Raw genomic sequence first — 22889 nt, 5'->3', positions numbered from 1 at the left:
TGTTGTGATTTTTATTATAAATATATATTGAGCAGAGAGGCATGGAGACGTGTGGTCTAACATATACATATACAAACACATTCTAGATTAATGTTTTTGAATGGATGAATATAAAATTTCCAGTGTTATGATATTGGCTCAAAAATAAGGTAAAATACATGTAATCTACCATATTACCCCTTTATAGTGAGAGTTTCCAAGGCTGACAGAGAATCTGAAGTGTTTATAGTTACACTCATACTCACAACTAACATTTTGGAACAAAGGACACCCTATAACTAACAGATGTCATATTTACATCACATTTATATAGTATCTATACACTGGGGTCTTGTAGCTAAATAAGATCATTGAGCTGATAGTTTAGTGAATGTGGCCTGTGACATCAGCAGGGTTCTGAAAAGACCGAATAATCAGCAATTAGAGAAACACTGCTAACTGATTTCAGTGGTACGCTCTGAAGATCTGAAGCTCAGAGGATTCATTTGTGTGGAAATAATCTTAAATGCATATGCAATTATGGTGTCACATGAGGGAAAGAAGAAAGGCAGTTAATGTTACTATACACCTATCATATGCTAGAAATCTAAAAATATTTTTTGCTTAATGTCCACAGATGCCTTACAAAGTAAATCGTAGTATTCCCATTTTGGAAAAATTAAATAATTTGCCTAAGACCACAAAGCTGAAAATCTGTAGGACAGTATCTGTATTCCAAAATACGTTTACCTCACTATTTCATGGTATTTCTCAAGCTAACGAGAATGTTATTTAAATATTTGCAGAGGAAAACAGTAACATGGAATTGATTTATTCTGAAGGATGAAGATAGAACTTCCTGGATCCATCTAGCTAAAATGATTTTTTTTAAAAATTTCAGTTTATATTTGAATTCATGCCATTAAAACTTTTTTCAGTAGGAGTTTAGTTGGCATTTTTAAAAATCCATATTCTGAGAAGGCCGACCTGTTTCCTAGAGCAGTAACCTTTCAAAATATGCACCTTTAGCTGCTCCTCTGCATTGATTGTTTGTTTGTCTTATTGGTGTATTTTAGTTTTGTGAAATAGGTATGAGGTTATTCTATAGCCAGAGGTTATTCTATAGCCAGAAAATCCTTTTTGAATCTCAGTCTTCAACTGATGGATTATAAATTCTAAGGCCTTACTCAGTTTTTATTTTTCAAAATACTATATATATATATATATATATATATATATATATATACTATATATATGTTTTGGTGATATAGAAGACATAAAGTACACCTCATCAGTTGACCTTAAGAAGTTGCATGTATAGGCTTCCTCATCAGTGTTCCCAGGAGCACCACCAGCCCAGTGCATATGTTTTAAGAGGTATCCACTGGATATCTGATGAATTGCAGTGACTCTAAATATCTTCATTTATTAATGTGCATTCTGTTTATATTAAACACTTATTAGATACTTGTTGAAATAAATTTGAGACTTTGGTTTCTGGCTCTGATAGAGTTTATATCAGATTAACTCTAATTGATTACAATTCTACAAGCTGGACACATAGACAATAACAAAACAACAAATACAGTAACAAAACAGCAGAGGGAAGGCATCCAAACAGCTAGTATCTGAGGGACCAAGATCCTAGAAAGAAGCAAAACCCATTGAGTGGGGAGCCCTATATTCATTGCTTTTTTTTTTTTTTTTTCTTCAGGGAGTTTTCCAATTCAAAGTGAGATGCCCAGAGGCTGAACAGAAAGTTGTAGCTGGGACTTGCAGCAATCTGACTAGGTTGGGGAGACAAAAAATAGAGTTCAAATCTACTAAAGCAACCAGGACCTGAGGGGCGAAGGCTCCAAAGAGAAAGGGAATGGTAAAGGCATTTGCCACTTCTCAAGCTGCATGGGGCTGAAAGGCTAAGAAACTAAGCAGAAAGCAGCTGCTCAGAGGCTCAAAAGCTAAGCAGAGAATTCAGTCGGTTCACAGTACCAGGGAATAAAACAACGGAGTCCAGAGGCTGCGAGCAAGAGGAGTTCCAGGAAACACGACAGGCTTTCAGCTGAGTCACCTGGGTCCCCTGAACAAACTTTTAGTTTGCCCCAAGAGAGGGGGCAAAACATAACTAGAGTAACCATCGCAATGCCTGAAACCCAGTTTCTGCTGGACCAAAGAGGTGATCAGCCCATATTCTCTTTTGGCTTCCAAAAGAAAATTAAATCCTCTTCAGAGAAAGAAATTTGAACTTTTTATACGGGAGTTGCACACTGACTGCCACCTATGAGAATTTACCTGTCAAAGCTTTTGTTTGGCCCACACAATGTTTGCTTTTCTCATCTGCATGCTTTGGGGAGGAGGCTCTGCTGTCTGGTTCTTCTACAGTCCCCACCAATCCCTGCAGTCTCACAATAAACCTATTTTGCCTCCATAAGTTACTTACCTGAAACTGAAGGCATGTGCTACACATTTAAAAGCAGATGAGTGATGACAACAATCTATGTTGTAAGCCAAGCACCGACAGACATGGAGAACAGGCTTGTGGCTGTCAAGGGGGAGGGGGACTGAGGGAGGGATGGAGTGGGAGTTTGGGGTTAGCGGATGCAAACTAGTATATATTGAATGGATAAACAACAAGGTCCTATGGTGTAGCACAGGGAGCTATATTCAATATCCTATGATAAACCACAATGGAAAAGAATATTTTTTAAAAAAGAATGTATATATGTATAACTGAATCACTTTGCTATACAGCAGAAATTAACACAATACTGTAAATCAACTATGCTTCAATAAAAAAAAAGACTGAGGGGCTTCCCTGGTGGCGCAGTGGTTGGGAGTCTGCCTGCTGATGCAGGGGACACGGGTTCGTAACCTGGTCCGGGAGGATCCCACATGCCGCGGAGCAGCTAGGCCCGTGAGCCATGGCCGCTGAGCCTGCATGTCTGGAGCCTGTGCTCCGCAACGGAGAGGCCACAACAGTGAGAGGCCTGCGTACCGCAAAAAAAAAAAGACAGAGCTTACAAACTTCTTCTCTTTGGCCTCTCATTTGCCTTCATGTAGCTTCTGACAAACATTTCTTTTGTCCATTTATAGAACTTTGTATTTGTAAAACATTATGTAGTTTACCAATTATATTTTATACATATATTTTAATATAATACTTAGGACAAAACTGAGAGCAAGAATTAGCAACTCTCTCTGGAAAGTAGGTAACTAAAGCTCAGAGATGTCAAGTCATTTGGTAGAATAGAGGTTGCATGACACTTAATTGTATGCTTCTTCTACTATAACTAAACAGCTCAATATTAAAGAATGTTATCATAAAATATGCAAATAAATGTATTTATCAAAAAAAATGTATTATCCCCACCCCAATGTCTGAGTAATACATGAGATAAAAACAAAATTTTAGACCCTGGAAAAATTATAAATTAACACCAAGGCAAAGAATCTGAATGACTGAGTAAAAACTGGCTCAAACGTTAAATGTTTTCTTCTCCCAAAACTGTTTTAACAAGGGGAGGTATGTGTCTCGCTTACTCTCATTCTTGTAGGTTTGATAATTCAGAATCAGAGTGTGCTAAATCCTTTCACAGGTAAAGTAAAGGCTCACAAAGCCCAAGAAGCCGTGTTACACGGTTAAAACGCAAAAAATGCAGTCATAGAGGGTGCAGGAAAAAACTTTGAAATGGAAAAACCACTGAGTAAGAAACTAACATAGGATTAGGGCAGGAGAAATGGGGTACCTGTTTTGCAAGGATGCAGCTAGGTGTCAAAACGTAGTCTATTCAATCCCATCATTTCTAAACCTGTATTTGTAGAAGACATTCACTGGCAGATCAGATCCTGACATTTGTATTTAGAGAACCCAGCACAAACAAAAGTAAAAACCCTGCAGTCTGTCTTAAGAGCCCTGCTTGGCCAATCAACAGGTTAATGAGAAGGTAATGCTATCATTCAATGTCAAATGGAGTAAGAAGTTTATTACATGAAAACTCAAAGATATTTCATCAGCCCAGATGCTACTGAACACTGAACAGAGTTGCACGACCTAATCAAGACAATTTAAATACATCTACTTGTCTTAGCTTCTGTATATTTATTTGTAAAGTTACAGAAATGTTCTGGGATGTTCTGAAGAGCACACGAGGCATTCATTAGTTTCTGAATTTCACTCTACAAAACAAGTGTAGTAATTTTTTTCCACTGAGCTTGACATGGTTCTGGGACAAATCAATGATAGAATCCCAACCTCCTCTGGCTTCTACATGTTTATTCCAGGGTTTTCTGGGAACACTGGTTTTCCACTCTTCATGAATAGTTCATGTGCTAGTCTCCAATGGAAACAAAGTGACATTTCTTATTACTGCTGGCCCTTGGAAAGCAATGGCAAAGGGAGTGCCTTGAAACAATTAGTCCTCTGTAACTGATTATTTAACAATGTGTATTTCCCAAGAGCTGTTTATCCTCAAAAGGAAGCAGCCAAAACTAAATAGGTAGTGTATCTATGTAGACACCTGCACTGAAGTCCTCTGGATGCGAAACGGGGATTCTCACAGAAGAAAATTAATGGAGGATTATTTTCTTTTCTATTCCATTTGCAATGAACCTTGTACCTTTCCGTGAGCAAGGAAACATATTCCATTTCTCACGATACCTCAAGGACTATTTTTATTGGGAAAATCTCTTCATGAAAGATGGATTTCGTTTTAAAGCTGAAATTCAACATAGAACAACAAGAGATACATGGAAAGCAAGGAAGGTAGAAAGAGAGGGAAGGAAGGAAGAAGGGAGAGAAAGAAAGAAGGAGGATAAAGAAAAGAAACACTATTTTTTAGTAGAAGAAAAATGCTTTATGTGTTCAAGGCACTCTAGTGGCCACTAAAAAACCAATAATTTTTTAAAATGTAGGAGAAACTGTTCCCACCTTTAAGTCACTTATTTCCCTAGCAATTTAGCTGTTAAAGATGCAGGGCTAGGAATGAAAATGATTTTAACTAGCTGACCTTAAATTTGAATACAGGCTATATATTTTTAGCTACAAATTCCATGTTGTAACTCCCTTCTCTGAAATAGGGAATGATTCAAAAACTGCCAGGGAACATCTCGAAACCAGATGCTCACATAAACGAACAAGTACAAGTCAGTTACAGGGAGACGGTCAAATAAGATTCTGAAGAATGTGGTCTCACAACTCACATACTGAGAAATGTCATATCCCCATACTATGTAAAGTTCCGCTCCCTTGCCAACTTATGCATTCCAAGAAGAATGCATTTCAGCTTTTGGAAAGGTTCTTCTCTGTATATGAATCTTCTCCAGAACTTATTTTTCAGCATCTCCAAGAAGCTCATGCCTCTTTACTGCCGGCTACCCTCATTATCTTACCTGGGATTCCCTACATGTAAGAAGATTGTCAGTCAGTGAAATTTTGACGTAGTCAATGTGAGAGCCCTAGAGAAACCTGAAATAAATGCTGTATGTAAGTCTGAAGCTGAGTGGTTAGGTTAAAAATAGAAATGTATTTTAGAACATAGTTAAGCTAGGAGCGATGCACAAAACGTTTAGAGTGTGGCATAGGCACTGACCCATCAGACTGCAGTGCAGGTCCAGTGCTGGAGCAGGGTCCTGGCGCTCCCTGTCTAGCCAAGCATTAGCCTTTTAGCTGCTAGAGGTCTGTGGTGCTTCTAGCTTAAATAGCTAGAAGTCTGGGACACTTGCAGGGGGTTTAGACAGTACCTATTTCAATATTATGATGACTGATAGGGTTCTACTAGTGACTACCAGCTGAGTATCAAACTTAGTGATTATTTTCTTTAATTGTTACACAAATGTGGATATACCTTGGACTAAACATTTTAAGAAAGTTGTCATCTGTAAGTTTTAGCATAAATCTACTTAGAAATGACAAACTCAACTTTTTTTTTAAAAAAATAGAAGTTATTGAGTTAATGGATGAGAAAATTAAGAAAAATAATGTAGTCCCTTATGACTTTTCTGTGGACAATACAGAGACATTTGGTTATATGATGGATCCCAAGGATACTCATAATAAACCTATGTCACATTGATTAAATTTCCTAGTAGTTTGACAATAGCTGCCCTTGGCCTTGTCCAAACATATCAATGAACAAGAAAATTTAGAAAATATATATAATGGACACCTGTTACTTTGGTCTGCCTAGCACTGTTACCATTCTATTGGTAAGAGATTCTTTTCTTCTGGTGGGAATTCCATTCCATGTGGTTTTTGTGAGATCAACTCATCTTTCCACTGTTAGCGTCTGCTCATGACCCAGGCCTGGCCAGAGTACCTGCCACCCTGTGACTGGTTTCTGGATAATGAGTGATTCAAAGTGAGGGTAATTTAAGTCCTTCACAGGATTTTCCCTGCTGGGGCTGGAAAGCCGGTAGGAATTAAGACTGGTGGTGGCTACCATGCTCAGCGCACTCAGAAAGCCCATTTAGCAAAAAACAAGATAGAGCCCCGAGGCCTTTGGGATTTGGGATTGCTAAGCAAGTATGTACAGAACTACTTTTTTCTTTTTGGAAATTTTAGAATCCCTCTTTTGATACAAAAGAAAGCGTAATGGAAATCAGGATTTGTTCACCTCACATCCACACATCAAGTGCATCATGGGGAAGTGGAAAAACAGCAGATACCATAAACATGCTGACATGCTAGCAAGCAACTCCTAGAATTAAAAAAAAAAACAACCCAGGAAATAAACTCAGAGGACATTTCCCCCTTTATTCCCTATGTTCTGCTTACTCGCGATACTCAACAGTTTAAATTTTTTTAAACAATCAAGAAGATGTAAATAACATGCCTAAATCAATAAAAATTTGAATTAAAGTTCAGTTCTTGAGGAAAAAATGTCTTAGAGTTCAAGGAAGAAGTAATAAAAATAACAGTAGACATATTTAGAATGATAACTTTTTTTACATCACTTTTGCATTTGCATCCATCATGCTTTAGAAAGTATTTCATATACATTTTCTTAAAATGCTCAAACATATTAAAAGTTTGGTAGCTCAACCCTGAATCTTCAGAAAGTGATCAAGAAATTTCTGATAATATTTCAAATGATCAAGATTTTCTTTTTTAAATTGTACCCAATAATAAATATCAGAATATTATAAAAATATAACTTTCATCTGTCAGTTTCAGAGCACCTATGGCATAATAATAATCTGGATTAAAAAGTGAGGCAGTAATCACCTCTGAGCAAAATATAAAAGCCAAGCGTAAGATATATAGTACACTTTTCCGGTCACAGGTGTTGACAAAAGCCAATAAGAAAATACAAAAGTCAGGGACTCCCCTGGTGGTCCAGTGAGTAAGACTCCGTGTTCCCAATGCAGGGGGCCTGGGTTCGATCCCTGGTTGGGAAACTAGATCCTGCATGCATGCGGCAACTAAGAGTTTGCGTGCCACAACTAAGAGTCCACATGCCACAACTAAGAGTCCTCATGCCGCAACTAAAAGATCCCACATGCTGCAACTAAAGATCCCGCATGCCGCAACTAAGACCCAGAGCAGCCTAAATAAATTAATTAATTAATTTAAAAAAAGCATGAATCATGGAAATGCCCAAGTTGAAGACGTGAAGTAGTTTATAAATTAAATGAACTTTAATAAACCCTAGAGAAACCATATTTTCCAAGTGTTTCTTAACAGACATTCCTTTTAGGACTGACTCACTGAGCACTGGTGCTAGGAATGTACCAGGCAACAGTGATACAAAAAGTCATTGCTTCAATGGTGCCGCATAGATGGAATTAAGCTCATTAAACATGAGTTGGAAATATTTTTAGTTTTTACTTATACTTAGCTTGTTTTCAGTTCCTCAAAGAAAGAGATCATAACAATTCCTTTTTTATCTTCCTGTGAAACATAGTTTAATCCTCAACAATCCTCCTTTATTACCAAACCTCTAACCTCCATAAGAGCTCAATAAACCTTTCTCTTGTGTGTGGTTTGATAGGTTACAATGGCTACCATTTCAATCGCAAGGCTTAATTTATTTAATTACTGCTGAATTACAATTACAGATTTTAGGTGTCCAACCCGAATCCCACCAATTTCTCTCTAAGCAGTCATTTCTTTACCATCTTCCAACCCACCGTAATTTATTATTTACTTTCTGCTTAGAAACTGCTCCTTACCTTTTACTATTTTTACCACAAGCTTTTAATCCATTCCTCTCAACAAATGTCCTTGCTTTTTGCCTTTCAGAGATAAGAGAGAGCATTACATACAAACCGCAACTTTCCAGACTTTCAGCTCCAGAAGAGTTTTTCGTGTACTCCTATCCTTCCTTCTTTCCTGAGCCTCAGTGAAAGAAACATGTCTAACTCCTCCCTCAGACAGGCCATCTGTTTCTTCTGTTTTCCTGCCCTGTCCATGATCTTGCCAAGGCAATGAGCCTTTCCTCCAGTTGTCAGTTTTTTCTTCTCTGTTGGTTCTTTTCACAAGGAAAGAAAACCAAACCCCCAAGTTTCCTTTGAACCAACCAATCTTCCTTCCTAAGCTATTATTGCTTTCTCCATTAAACTTCTTGAATAAAACAAACAAACAAACAAAACTGCTCTTTAAGTGTGAGTTACTGTACAATTGCTTTATGTTCATTATGCCATTTAATTAAATCACACTGTAATCCTAAATGGTATTTATTCCCGTTTCACAGATGAAGAAAGTAGAACTGGGTAAACATCTGTGACTCAGCTGAAGTCAACCAGATAGTAGGCTGGTGGAGTTACGATCACACACACTTTAACCAATAGTTCTCAAGCTGTGGTCTCTAGAGCAGCTGTATCAGCATCTCCTGGAACTTGTTAGAAATGCAAATTCTCAGGTCCCACTCTGATCTACTGTATCAGAAGCTCTGGGTGTGGGACCTACAATCTGTGTTTTAGCAAGCCCTTCACGAGATTCTGATGATACTACAGTGCGGGGACCAGTGCACTAGACCACAATGCCCTTCTGTTCTCATTCTATTTAACTTCTCTGCTACACTTGACAGAGTTAGGTGTTTTCTTTTGAAGCCTTCTTTTCTACCAGAAACTCCAAACTACTATATCTTGATTCTATTTCACTAACAATCTCTTTCACTAGCCTTCCTGCTAAAACATTGGTTAACTTTACCAATGTCTCCCAAATCTCACCAACTCACCAACTTTGCTGCATGTTCCCTAGGACCCTCTCTTGTTGTAATCTCCATGTTGATCAAAGGAGTCAGTGCCCAGCCATTCATCGTAGCCAGCATCTCTAGGTGACGTTGTTCTCTTGCCCCCTGCATTCCTACATTTAATTGGCTAACCAAATTTCGTCAATATTTATCTCTAGAATATTCTCAAACCTGTCACCTATCTCTATCCCCAGGTACACTCCCAAACATTATAGGCTGGTATATAACAGCCTTCCTGCCTGGAGCTGCTCTTCTTTTCAATACCATCCTAAACATTACCAGTTATCCTTCTAAAAAGCAGGTATAAGCATGTCATTCCCATTCAAAATTTAAAAATTAAAAAAAAAAAAAAACCCTAACAAAATTTTAAAAACTAATCAGAATAAAACAAACAAAACACCCAACTTTTATGGCTTCCCTTTACCTAAAGGCTGAAGTTTAACATCCTATTCTGAGCATGGTAACATGGTGATTAAGCCAACCTAGCCTTCTGTCTCCTCTCCCACCACTAACTGCAAAACCTTTCTTCCTCCCCCAAACCTTTGGTAAACGTAGGCAAGATTAATCACATTTCTTTTTTGCAGCCTAGGCTAACACTGTATTCTCTGCCTGAAATACCCATCTCTAACTATCTACTCATCACTTATTTAATAAACATTAAATATGACACAAACTCAGGGGCAGGTAAAATGAACAAATTGAATATATCGAGTATAATGAGGTAACGTGCCCCATCTAAAGAGGGCAGCATCTACTCAAGACTTGAAAATTGCTGCCATGCAAATACTGCCATTAGAGGAAAGCCAGACATTCAGGTTTTCATGTGAAATTTCTCAATTTAAAAATTGAGCAAATATATATTTACTTTTCACATCTTCATTGGAATATAAATGCTTTACAATGGTGTGTTAGTTTCTGCTGTATAACAAAGTGAATCAGCTATACATATATATATGTCCCCATATCTCCTCTCCCTTGAGCATCCCTCCCACCCCTCTAGGTGGTCACAAAGCACCGAGCTGATCTCCCTGTGCTATGCAGCAGCTTCCCACTGGCTATCTATTTCACATTTGGTAGTGTATATATGTCAGTGCTACTCTCTCACTTCATCTCAGCTTCCCCTTCCCCCCATCCCCCGTGCTCTCGTGTCTGTTCTCTACACCTGCCCTGCCACTGGGTTCATCAGTACCACTTTTTTAAATTCCATATATATGCGTTAGCATACAGTATTTGTTTTTCTCTTTCTGACTTACTTCACTCTGTATATTAAAAAAATCTAAAACCCTGTTCTGTGTACCATTGTGTGTCCACCAAATAAAACACATCTATAGGCTGTCAATGTGGACTTTGGTGTTAGTTCTGCTAGGCCTAGGTATTCAAAGGTGACCAAGACAGGGCCTCTGACCTGAGTGGCTCACCTTTGGTGTTCAGCTCAAACACTAGCACAGGCAGGAGTAAACAAGTCCTCTACTCTGCTCTCATAACACTTTGTTTACATGGCACCTGCCAGAGTATACCCTTACAGCTAATTGTTTGCTTACTCCCTGAATCATCAGATCCTAGAGAAGCAGTGCTGTCATCTTCACCCTAGTAATGGCAGCACTGGCACACTGTGCTAGTAGCTGGTACTCAATTATAACTCTATTGGGAGGTGTCTATATATCAACTTGTATCAACTTGATTCCAAATGTTTAAGCCACTTTGTATTTTTCCCTCTCTAAATCGATATTATGTTTTGATTAGGTACCATGCTGTTAGATATGATCTCACTAATGAATCTGTCTCCTAAAAAGCAAACCTAAATATGTTTTGAGTCATGTTTCAGTTTTATGCTATAATCCTAATATTTTTCCTACAGAGGTTTCTTGTAAGATGGTGGTCCAAACAAGGGCTGTTTACAGATATCCTTGGCAAATTCAAAAAATTGTTTTAGTCTAGGACACATCTTTTCACTTTGAAAAATAAGAAAAAATGTGTTCATTTGTTCAGTTTGCTAATTTCAGGGTACAACTTTTTTTCCATTTAACGAGAGCACTAAAAAAGTCAGCTTTAACTTTTGTTACAGTTATATAATTCCTGGTTACGCTATCCAAACATTCTCACAAAGCTAATTTAAGCTAGGCATTGCCAGACTTGGAGGATGTCAATCAGTTTTCAGTGAACCAAAACACCAAGCACCAGACTCAAGAGGGAATTGCTTGACCATCACTGTTATTTTACTCTCAGTTCATCTAATTTCTAGACACAGACCCACTCCAAATATGTGCATATGCCCTAGATGGCTGCCATCTGTGAAGTTTATAAACATCAATCCTATTGAAAAAGAAACATGTTTTTGTAGTTACTTTAGGTGTTGTCAAAATGAAGGAGGGTAAATATTTTATGTCTTCCCTATTTGTATAACCAGCAGTTAGAGGGTCCAGCCATATTTCAGGTGTTAAAAAATTTTAACATAATCTTTGTCATTTTATTCTAAAACTCTGTGTGATGTTTTTGGGCATACGAATTCACCTACATGTGGACACTTGATTTCTTTACGTTGAAACTCCCTGCCTCGTGTTTATGTGTGCGGTAACCAAACTGTAAGGCTTACCTGCAGACTGTTGAAAATGACAAAGAGGACCAGCATCCAGAAGTGTCTGTAAGCCATGTGCAGGCCTCCCCAAAGCCATGTCATTGAAATCAGGGCAAAGAGATATAAAACCAGTGGAATTTCTAGACACCATAAAATAAAAAGAAAAGAAAAAAAAATTTTGAACTTCAGAATACTGCATAATCATACATATACACAAAATTATTTTTAGCTACTTTCTGGAGATACTCTCTATGTCTAAGCACTCATTTTGAAAGAACCACCTTGGAAATAACCAGTCTTACAACAGAGAAGAGAAGGCAACGGTAACGTTGCTGAGTCCACCTTCCTTCTGTTTTGCTGGTAGGCAGGGGACTGAAGAAGGATGAGAACTGCTCCTCTCCTAGACTACCACCTGCTGGACTGTTCAGGAAGTGCCACCAACAACTGGGGAGATGCAATCACATTTCAATCCCAGGGAAGACCGGGTATATAAATCTCCTTAAAAGAGCTCTCTACCAGAAAATGGTAGGCAGCAGTGTGCTCTCAAAATTACTGTAGTCCAGTCTGACATTTTAAAACTTAAGTGATATAACTTGTTTGTATGTAATGGAAAAATACATATTTATCTCTTTTTCTGAGTGGACACCAAACGTCACAGCTATGGTTAAGAGCAAAGATGAAGTGAAGGATTCACTACTGACAACACTAAGCTTATTCTACCCATCATTTTATTGTGCAAGTTGTTTTAATAGTTTCCAGAACAGATTTCTTCAGGGCCAAAGGACTTCATTACCCTTTCTACTTATTTTTGATATTTGGGATTTAGTATAACAATCTTAAAGAAGGGTTATTAATATTTAAATGGCAAGCTATAGAATATTTGGAAACTGAATCAGATCTTAGCAGCTGCACATAAACACATTTTCAAGCTACTGAAAGACATCAGGAAGGACCACACATCACTGACAACTCTCATGACAGACCTCAAAGTCCATATATACTCAACATCATCAATTAATGCCTAAAATCTACATACATTGTGGAAATCTAAACAGTTATTTACAATTTTAGCAAATTAAAATTTTTTATTTTGAAACAATCTCAAACTTATAGAAGGGTTGCAAGTACAGTATGACAAGAAAGTTTTGTTTTTCCCTGAACCATTTGAAAGTTGCCAACCTGATCCCCCATCACCCTCTGAACATTGTAATGTACATTTTCTACAAAGACATTCTCCTACATTAACACAATACAACCATCAAATGAGAAAATTAACACTGATATGTTACGACTATCCTCAGATCCCACTCAAGATCAGTCAATTATTCCAGTAATTTCCTTTGTAGCAGAAGAATCCAGTTGACATTTCTGTAGTCTTCTTTAATCTGAAATGGCTCCTTTAACAGTATGGAGGTTCCTTAAAAAACTAAAAATAAAACTACCATACAACCCAGCAATCCCACTACTGGGCATATACCCTGAGAAAACCACAATTCAAAAAGAGTCATGTACCACAATGTTCACTGCAGCTCTATTTACAATAGCCAGGACTTGGAAGCAACCTAAGTGTCCATCGGCAGATGAATGGATAAAGAAGATGTGGCACATATATACAATGGAATATTACTCAGCCATAAAAGGAAACGAAATTTTGTTATTTGTAGTGAGGTGGATGGACCTAGAGTCTGTCATACAGAGTGAAGTAAGTCAGAAAGAGAAAAACAAATACCATATGCTAACACATATATATGGAATTAAAAAAAAAAAAGGTCATGAAGAACCTAGGGGCAAGACAGGAATAAAGATGCAGACCTACTAGAGAATGTCCTCAAGGACACGGGGAGGGGGAAGGGTAAGCTGGGACAAAGTGAGAGAGTGGTAGTGTATATATGGACATATATACACTACCAAATGTAAAATAGATAGGTAGTGGGAAGCAGTCGCATAGCACAGGGAGATCAGCTTGGTGCTTTGTGACCCAAGGGTGGGAGGGAGGGAGATACAAGAGGGAAGAGATATGGGGATATATGTACATGTATAACTGATTCACTTTGTTATATAGCAGAAATTAACACACCATTGTAAAGCAATTATACTCCAATAAAAATGTTTAAAAAATAAATAAATAAAAATAAAATGGCTCCTTTGAGTGTCATTGGCTTTTGTGACTCTGGCATGTTTGAAGATTACCAGCCAGTTTGTCTTGTAGAGTGCCCTTAAATTTGAGTTTGATATTTTCCTATGATTTAGATTACAAGCTTTGCCAGAAATCACAGAAGTGACCCTGGGTTCTTTTCATAACATTCTATTGGATGGCACAAGATTTCTATTTGTCCCATTATCTAGGAGGCTCATTTTGGTCATTTGATTAAGGTAGTGGCTGCATGAATTCTCCATCGTAAAGTTAGTCTTTTTCCCTTTGTAATTAGTATGTATCTTGCATGACATTACTTTGAAACTAGGTAAATATCCATCCTTTCACTTATCAAATATCTGATTTATGTGTTTACTTATTTTTATAATAGGGACTCATATATTCTCAACGTAATGGGTTATCATCTATTACTACCATTTATTTTGATGCTCAAATTGTCCTAAGTCTGATTAGTGGGAACCCCTTCAAGATGGTTTCTGTGACTTCTGTTATGTCCTCATCATTCTGTTTTGGCCCAACAAGATGTTTCAAGCTCATCTTGTACTTTCCCTGCCCCAGTGCTGGCTTCCTTTAGGGTAGAATGGTGTTCAGAAACCAAGATCTGGGGCTGGGTATGGTCATTGCTATTGGGACGCTGCTGCTCCTACATCCTCTCAGTAGACAGAGCTGGGGAATACCTGTCTGCATACATCTGCACACACACTCATTTCCATCTAGATTTCTATATCTATCTCTGTACAATGAAAATCATTAGTGTATACCAATATTTCCAATTCCAATCCAATGCCACAAGGTTAATTGGAATTGTCTCTCTTTCTGTATTTGTAACTTCCTTCTCTGTTGGCAAGAAATGTATTTCTCATTATTCTTAAAATATTTACCTATTTGATCAACTCTATTTGATTGTAACCAGTCTCCCATTGCTGTTGTCCCTGCCTTGCACAGATGGCCTCCCAAATGCACTCAGGTTCTTAGGAGTCTCGTGAGTATACTCCACCCTTCACAGGGATGCCCCCTCACAATGATTGGCTTGTGACACTCCATGCTTGACACCTTCCACTGGATGCATACCTGGCTCTGTCAAACTAATGGCTTTAAGATGGAATTGTTCTGGAAGGGAAAAGAAAGGAAAGAAAGAAAGGAAGAGGGAACCTGAGCATTTTTTTTTTTTTTGAGAAGAAAAAAGCCTTTCGAAGGACACCATACTGATATCTTATCAGATATCCCCTTTTTAGAAAAATGTCAATTGTCTAAGTTATTACAACTGCACAGAGAAAATAAGAATAATATAAGACACAGTTTATGCAGATGAATAGTTCCTGTGTCTTCGATGCCTTATCACAGGACAGGAGCGAATATATTAAGATTTATTTAATTTTTCTTAAAAAACATCATTTTTGTTTAATGAAATCATACAACTTGATAAAGGGCCAGAAGGCTCTTTTTTACTTCTGACAAGATACCTTAATACTTAGGAAATTGCCTAAGCTATGCTCATGAAAGTTTTCAGAGATTAGGTATTAGTCTGGCAACTGCATCCTTTGCACTCACCGTGCAAGGACAAAATTCTATTTATGGCTCTGTGTACAGTGTAAAAGGACATGCATATTTTGCATGAACAGCTAGGAACCAAATTTTCAAAATTTGGCCTGCATGTTCCTGTGAGTGCCTAGAGCCAGACAAGTGCTGTGCTGCTGACAAAGCTCCATGCGGAAGCCAAAAGAGCATACCAGGGCTGACTAGGAACACCCAGGGCTCATGTTTTTCTGGAACTCTGCAGAAAAGTGTGGTAGTTTGGCAACCCAGATCAGAAACTGCAAGGAAAGAAAGCCAGTCATAAATAACTCAGTATACTGCACAACAGACCCCAGGCTGCTTTTCCAGCAGTGCAACAATAACTAAGACATGATTTCAGATGGAAGAAACATATCCAGAGGTACATCTGGATTTTGTGGGCCTGAACTTTCATAAAATTTGGAAAGGCTTCTTTAAAAAATAGAAATTTCAAAAGCATAATTAGGTAGAAGATCTTGGAAGAGGTCCATGCGAGTAACAGGCCCTAAAACGTATGCCTCACCAGCTTTATGGTTAACCTAAAGGAGGTACCTTTCACCTCTGGGGCCTAGAGTAACAATGACCAAAGGGAGAAGGGGTGTGAGAGTGGGTGATGGTGATGAAAGTGGGGAGGAGCATGTTGTTGTTTAAAAGCTACTATGAATTCCACTTGGCAAATTGAAAATTAATGTTCTTTTAATGAAAATCATTTAGTTACATATTTCCTAATCTGATACTTCACGTTTGGTGAAACACTAGTAACTTTTCTGTTGGCTATATAAGTCACTGCTTACTGAAGCAGGCATTTATAATAGGTAATGTTAGAAATATATGTTTAGGAGTGAATTAGTTAATAGAAAACAGAATCACTTCGATGTTCCTGATAAAAGGGAACCCTAAAAACACAGTATTGGACCCATGGAATAAGGGTATCTATATAAAGACTGTGCTATCCAGAATATACAAGGAACCCCTCGAAGTCAACAAAAAACAAACAACCCAATTCAAAAATGGGCAATGGACTTGAACAGACATTTCTCTCCCAAGAAGATATACAAATGGCCATTGAGCACAGGCAAAGATGACCAACATCACTAGTCACTAGGGAAATGCAAATCAAACCCACAATGAGATATTATTTGTACCTACTAGGATAGCTATTGTCAAAAAACGAGAAAGTTACAAATGTTGGCAAAGATGTGCTGAAATTGGAACCCTTGTGCCTTGCTGGTAAGAATGTAAAATGGTGCGGCTCCTGTGGAAAACGGTTTGGTGGTACCTCAAAAAGTTAAACATAGAATTACCACATAATCTAGAAATTTCACTTCTAGGTATATGCTCAAAATAATTAAAACCAGGGACTCGGAGACGTGTACATCAATGTTCGTGGCAGCATCATTCACAGTATCCCAAAGGTGGAAACAACCCAAAATGTCCCTCAACAGATGAAAGGATAAACAAAATACAATGTACACATACAATGGAATATTGCTCAGCCTTAAAAAGGAATGAAACTCTGACATATGCTACAACGTGGATAAACCTTGAAAACATTATGTTAAGTAAAATAAGCCAGACACAAAAGGACGAATATTGTATTATTCCACTTACATGAGGTGCCTAGAATAGGCAAATTCAGAGGCATTAAGTAGAATAGAGGTTACCAGGAGCTGGGAGGGGGAAAAGAGGGAGTTATTGCTTAATGGGTACAGAGTTTATGTTTGGGATGATGAAAAAGTTCTGAAAATAGATGGTGGTGATGGTTGCACAACACTGTGAATGCATTTCCTGCCACTGAATTGTACACTTAAAAATAGTTAAAATGGTAAATTTTATGTTATGCATATTTTACTACATGCTAAAAAAGACAGGCTTGTGTCAAGATGAAGTTCCACAATGAGGGAGAAAACAATCAATCCTCAAAGTACTTAAAATACTTACATTAGCAAGAGTCACTCATGTGATAAACAAAGTAATCTGAAAAGGTTTTAGTGAAAGAAATTACTTGTGGAAAGTATCAAAAAAAAAAAAAAACAACAAAAACCCGACAAGTGGATTTGTTATTTAGTACTACTATCATTAGTAAAGTCTACTTATGGGAGTCAGTAGATTCCATTGAGAATACATTAGATCTCTTTACTTTTTAGTGGAAAATATGATTTCAATGAATTGCCATTTGTAAAGGAAGTATGGTTCTATACTATGTCTTTTCTTTGTAGTTGCAGTCTTGGCTTTATTGCTATGCACCAGTGACAACAATAATGGCTTTATTATGGAAATCACACCTCATTTACATGAAGCTGAAATTTATTCTGTGTTTACAATCTTCTAAACACTTTAATTTTACCTCACTGACCTTCTGATTCTAACAATTTGGATGTGCTACTAAAACAAACTCATCAACGTAAAACAAGGAACACAACTGTGAAATAATGTGGATCTAAGATATTTATGGGTCTATTTCCAACAATAATCATGCATTATTTTTAAATTAGAAAAAAAAGGTAATCAAAAAAAGGCATCAAAAGGTCTTATTTCTAAAATATGGGCCTTTATTCTGAAATGAGCAGGTACTTGAAGGTCAAGAAGTTTCATTGATCTGATCCATTTCCTGGTGAGAAAATATTAAATGTGCTCTTGAGCTTTCTTAACAAGGGTTAATACACAATGTATAGTCACCCAACGGTATTCTCAGCAAATAAACCTAATGTTGTAGAAGAGAACAAGGCACATATTTCACAGAACTGCCAAATCAGTATTAGGGTACTGTGGCTGGAACAGATAACAACAAACTTATGGACTGGATTTGTAAATTGTTCAAAGAAACACTCCATACTTCATCTGGGTAGTTCGCATTCCTAACCTTTGGTCACTAGTCCCATACTTGGTTCTAGTTTTAGAGTTTCCTTCTTGCCTCAGTACTTCAACACGTTCCCAAAAGAGCTCTTGAGAACCATCTGGGCAACAGGGAACCCACTCTGAGTCCTGTGGCTCTGGTGTCCAGACACAGCTGCAAACGTTTGTTGCAGCAGGCTAGACTGTGTGTATGTCACCTGGATGATGTGCCAGGCTCTTCACTTTATTTAGCCATCCTTATCAAACTCATCATCTCTAGTGTCACCTTCTTTCAATGAGCATTTTAGGCCAACAATATCCAAATATGCATCTCCATCTCTCCCGAGTTCTAGACCTCCAGGTCTGGAGATCCTCAAAGCATCTCAAATTCAGTTCATTCAAAGCTAAATTTGCTATCCTTCCTCTCAAACTGTCTCTTCCTTCTGAGTACAGGTACCACCCTCCAAATGGATTTACCCCATGACTCATTTTTCCTCATACACTGCACCAAATGGCGGGGACGGGGAGAGAACCACGCACAGAAAGCAGTCAGCACAGAGCCTGGTACAAAGCACGTGCTCAAAAAGCCTTACCTCCTGTCATCTTCACCCTCATCCCATCATCCTCACCCTCATCACCACCATGACTTCAGTCAAGTTAGAGAAACAGCATATGGCTATAGATAGCCCTCTCTTGCATCTTTAAAAGGCCAAAAAATCATGTAATAAACATGTTTAACTTTTTTGTAACTGGATTTCCCAAACTTATTTGGTGTTAGAACACTTATGTTTATCCCGATGTAATATGACGATCACATAGAGAGGAGGGTTGCTTTCAATGTGCAGACTCTAAGTTCCATCACATCCAAACTGTCACTGAAAACTTCCTGACCAACCTATTTAACATGGACCTCTCCGTATCCTCTATTCCCCTCTGTCTCTCTTTGATACTTTCTATTCTATTCTATTTTATTCTACTCTATTCTATTCTACTTTATTCTCTCCCATCCCCTCCCATCCCCTCCCATCCCATCCCGTTTCATCCCACTCCACTTTAAAATGCTGGCAATGAGACCCACCAATGTATTGTGACCCACAATGTGTAAAACTCTGCTCTCAAAGGTAATTTAAGTAGCTAGTAGGATATCTCAGACACAAGGTAGATAGAGTAAATGTAACTATCATGGGAGGCCTACAGCCACCATGTTCGGACATGGATTTACCCTGACCCTTCCTGCTATACGAAGGAGGCAAGCCTAATTTGGAGGGATCTGTACAGGTGACAGATTAGATCTGCAGGCAGAACAGAGAGTCAATACTGGCCTAGAGTATATTTCCCAGGGGTAAAGAGGAGGAATGTGAGCAAATTCTCAGAGGAGTCTCAAGACCGCTGGGACCCTAAATAGCGGTACTTTGTCAATGGCTGACTTGAGGCTCTCCTGGATGCTAAAGACAGTTGAGTGTCAGGCCTACTTTGAGGGTGATTTATTGGGATTGAAACAAAATGGCAAAAGCCTAGAATTATGGTCTCGCCTTGCAAAAACTATGTATAATTTTCAATTTGCAGGCTATAATTTTGAATCCAAGGAGAATAATCAACTTAGATGAGACCTACCCACACGGACCTTGCACGCACTGCTATTAGAGTAATACCATTTGAACCGTGTACTTCAAAGTTGCCAGAGAATATCCTACTGATGGGGATCAGATAGTTCTGTGATTCTTAAGGAAAAGGTGAAATGATCTGCTTTCTTCTTGTGAGGAAAAATGTCTTGAAACTATGGGAAGGAGAATTACCATTTGGTTTCATAGCCAACATAGTAATTTTCTACACACTTCAGAAATGTTTCATACAATCACATTATGACAAACGTTTTTAGAAGATCAGAGTTCTAAAACAACCATGAAGTCAGCCAACCAACAATCGAAGACTGGCTTAACTTAGCTTCCTAAGTACATTTCCAGTTAATTAGCCATTAAGGAGTTCAGAACAGTCATCTCCAGGCATGCTCAGGCACCTAAGAGCAATTCCCAACACACTCTGCTTTCGTAACACAATGAAAACACACAATGCATCTTTCAACCTGCTATATCTATATTTTAAGTCTTACTAGATGGTCCCATAATTTGGGGAATCAGGTTGCTATGTACTTGGCCATGACTGGCCAGTTATGTTTTAAAGATAGTTTGATAGTACATCACAGAGCAGTCATTACCATTTAATAGGCTCAAATTCAACACTGAAGTCTTGAATCAATTCTGACACAATGTCTCAGAAAAATTAACACTAAAAATAACTCTATATGTTCAAGAAAATATTTTTACAGTGTGTTAAGTATGTCAGTTCCCAGAACTGTTTCCTGGTAGAGACCCTCAGTCTGGATAAATGCCAGCTGACCTCAACGCATTATTTCCTTTCTTTAGTTTGGCTCTGTAGCCCTCACATTACAAAACTGGAACACCAATTTAAAATTTGATTTTAATTTCCTTTGCCATGTCACTATCCTAAAAAGTCTAATTGAATGAGATCTTTCGGTTCCTCTCTGTCAACGTGATTAATTGCATCTCTTCTCCCAAAAGATATTCTGGTATCAGATTATCAGGGCATTGTCTTGTCTTAAAAATAATGTTATGTATTTCTCAAAAGCTTTGGGGATATTACTTACCCTCTGTTGTTAAATAACTACATCTGCAAATACAGAAAACTAGTACCAAACCCATATAGAGAGCTGTTTTCGGGAATATACAAGAACAGACCATAAAGTGGTATAATACCTGTGTTATATAAAAGCTTATTGTTAACCATTAAATAATGGCACAGTAACAGTTGTGCCAGGAAGGTCTATGCATATGGGAATGAACTAATATTTATTGCTTATTCTTACTAACAACCTTGGATCAAGCCCTTACAGAGAAAAGAAAGAGAAACCGTTGTGCTAAGAAAGAAAGGTAATCCCCAGATTGAAAGGCATGTGTATGATCTAGGGAGAAGGAGGCTGTCCAAAAAAACATCTACATTGACAATATTTCTATATTAATGATCAAAGTAATTTTATCAAAGTGATTTGGACCCAATGATAAACTTAAAAATTTTCTTTCTGTATTTGTTTGTCAATGTCATGTGTAGACCTTAAAATCTGTAAGATTTTAATTCCAACTCTTTCTCCTCTTTCATGTGGAATTAAAATTGTTAATGGTTACACTGTTTCACAAGTGTCAGATGTTAGTAGCAAATATAAGGTAGATACTAGAGCTTATTTTTGCCTCAGGCTCAAAATTATGTTTCCACTCCTTCCTTCCTCCTTCCCTTCCTCCTTCCTCCCTCCCTTCCTTCCTCCTTCCCTTCCTCCTTCCTCCCTCCCTTCCTTCCTTCCTTCCTTCCCCTCTTCCTCCCTCCCTCCCTTCCTTGCTTCCCAAGCCCCCAACATAGAGCCATTTTTACTATTCAATTCCATCTTTAGTAGGTTAGACAGATCCTGCTGTATTTTTCATTTGTTTGTTTCTGTCCTGTTTTTTTTTTTTTAAACCAGGTGAAGTTTATTCTGTTACAAATTTTGTGAGCCACATTTGTAAAAAACAATTTTTTTTCATGGTGGCAAAGCAGCTTTACTATAACCATAGATTAAGTGTTTATTTGCAAAGACTCTGGCATTAGTGGGAAAATGATAGAGAGAGGGAGATCACCACACTTCTTGGAAACCATAAAATTAAATGAGTGTAAGTATCAACTATTGTTCATTTCAATTACTTGTTAATTTACAACCACATGGATTTATACTGTCTTTATAAAACTGCACAATAGAGCTTCAAATTGCTCTTCAATACTTTTAGTGTTTCCTACGACCCAATTTCTACTTCTTTCTTGAAGTTGATGTATCCTAATTATAAATCACATCATTTGCTTTCCTGAAGGTTATTTATACTAAGTTTTCTAATTTCCTTCTGTTAAATTCAATTAAAAGAAAAAGATCTGTTTTGAATATGGGCAGTCAGTCAAATAAACTTTTTTAAAAAGCACGCACTGGGACTTCACTGGTGGCCCAGTGGTTAAGAATCTGCCTGCCAATGCAGGGGACAAGGGTCCCAGCCCTGGTCTCGGAAGATCCCACATGCTGCTGAGTAACTAAGCTCTGCCACAACTACTGAAGCCCGTGCGCCTAGGGCCCCTGCTCTGCAACAAAGAGAAGCCACCTCAATGAGAAGCCCGCGTACCACAGTGAAGAGTAGCCCCCGCTTGCTGCAACTAGAAAGCCTGCGTGCAGCAACAAGGACCCAACGCGCGCAAAAATAAATAAATATATAAATAAATAAATGAAAAATAAAAAGTATGCGCTGAGGTTGACTGAGTGGGATTTATTCATCAAAAGGCAGAATACTAGAGTGGTTATGAGCATGGACTCTGGAGCCAGATTACTTGAGGGCCATTTACTAGCTGTGTGACCTTGGTGAGTTACTTGACTGCTCTGATGCACAATTTCCTCATCTGTACAATGAGAATAACACTAGTACCTCCTAAATACAGAATACTGAATTCAGTTAGGATTTAATGGTTAAAATGCAGAATACTTAGAACAGTTTTATATAAACTTTGGCTATTGCTTATT

At 38.0% G+C, this 22889-nt stretch overlaps 1 protein-coding gene across 1 annotated transcript in view; it reads right to left on the bottom strand.

The window, feature by feature from the left end:
* Nucleotides 1–22889, bottom strand: part of ADGRV1 (adhesion G protein-coupled receptor V1) — a 542990-nt gene that overhangs the window by 47578 nt on the left and 472523 nt on the right. The window contains exon 87 of the mRNA XM_065873671.1: nucleotides 11761–11882. Within this exon, the coding sequence (XP_065729743.1) occupies nucleotides 11761–11882 (122 nt within the window). The remainder of the gene's footprint in view (nucleotides 1–11760; nucleotides 11883–22889) is intronic.

This window comes from Phocoena phocoena, chromosome 3 (genome assembly GCF_963924675.1).
Source record: "Phocoena phocoena chromosome 3, mPhoPho1.1, whole genome shotgun sequence".
Classification (NCBI taxonomy): domain Eukaryota; kingdom Metazoa; phylum Chordata; class Mammalia; order Artiodactyla; family Phocoenidae; genus Phocoena; species Phocoena phocoena.
This window is presented reverse-complemented; position numbering and strand designations above follow the sequence as displayed.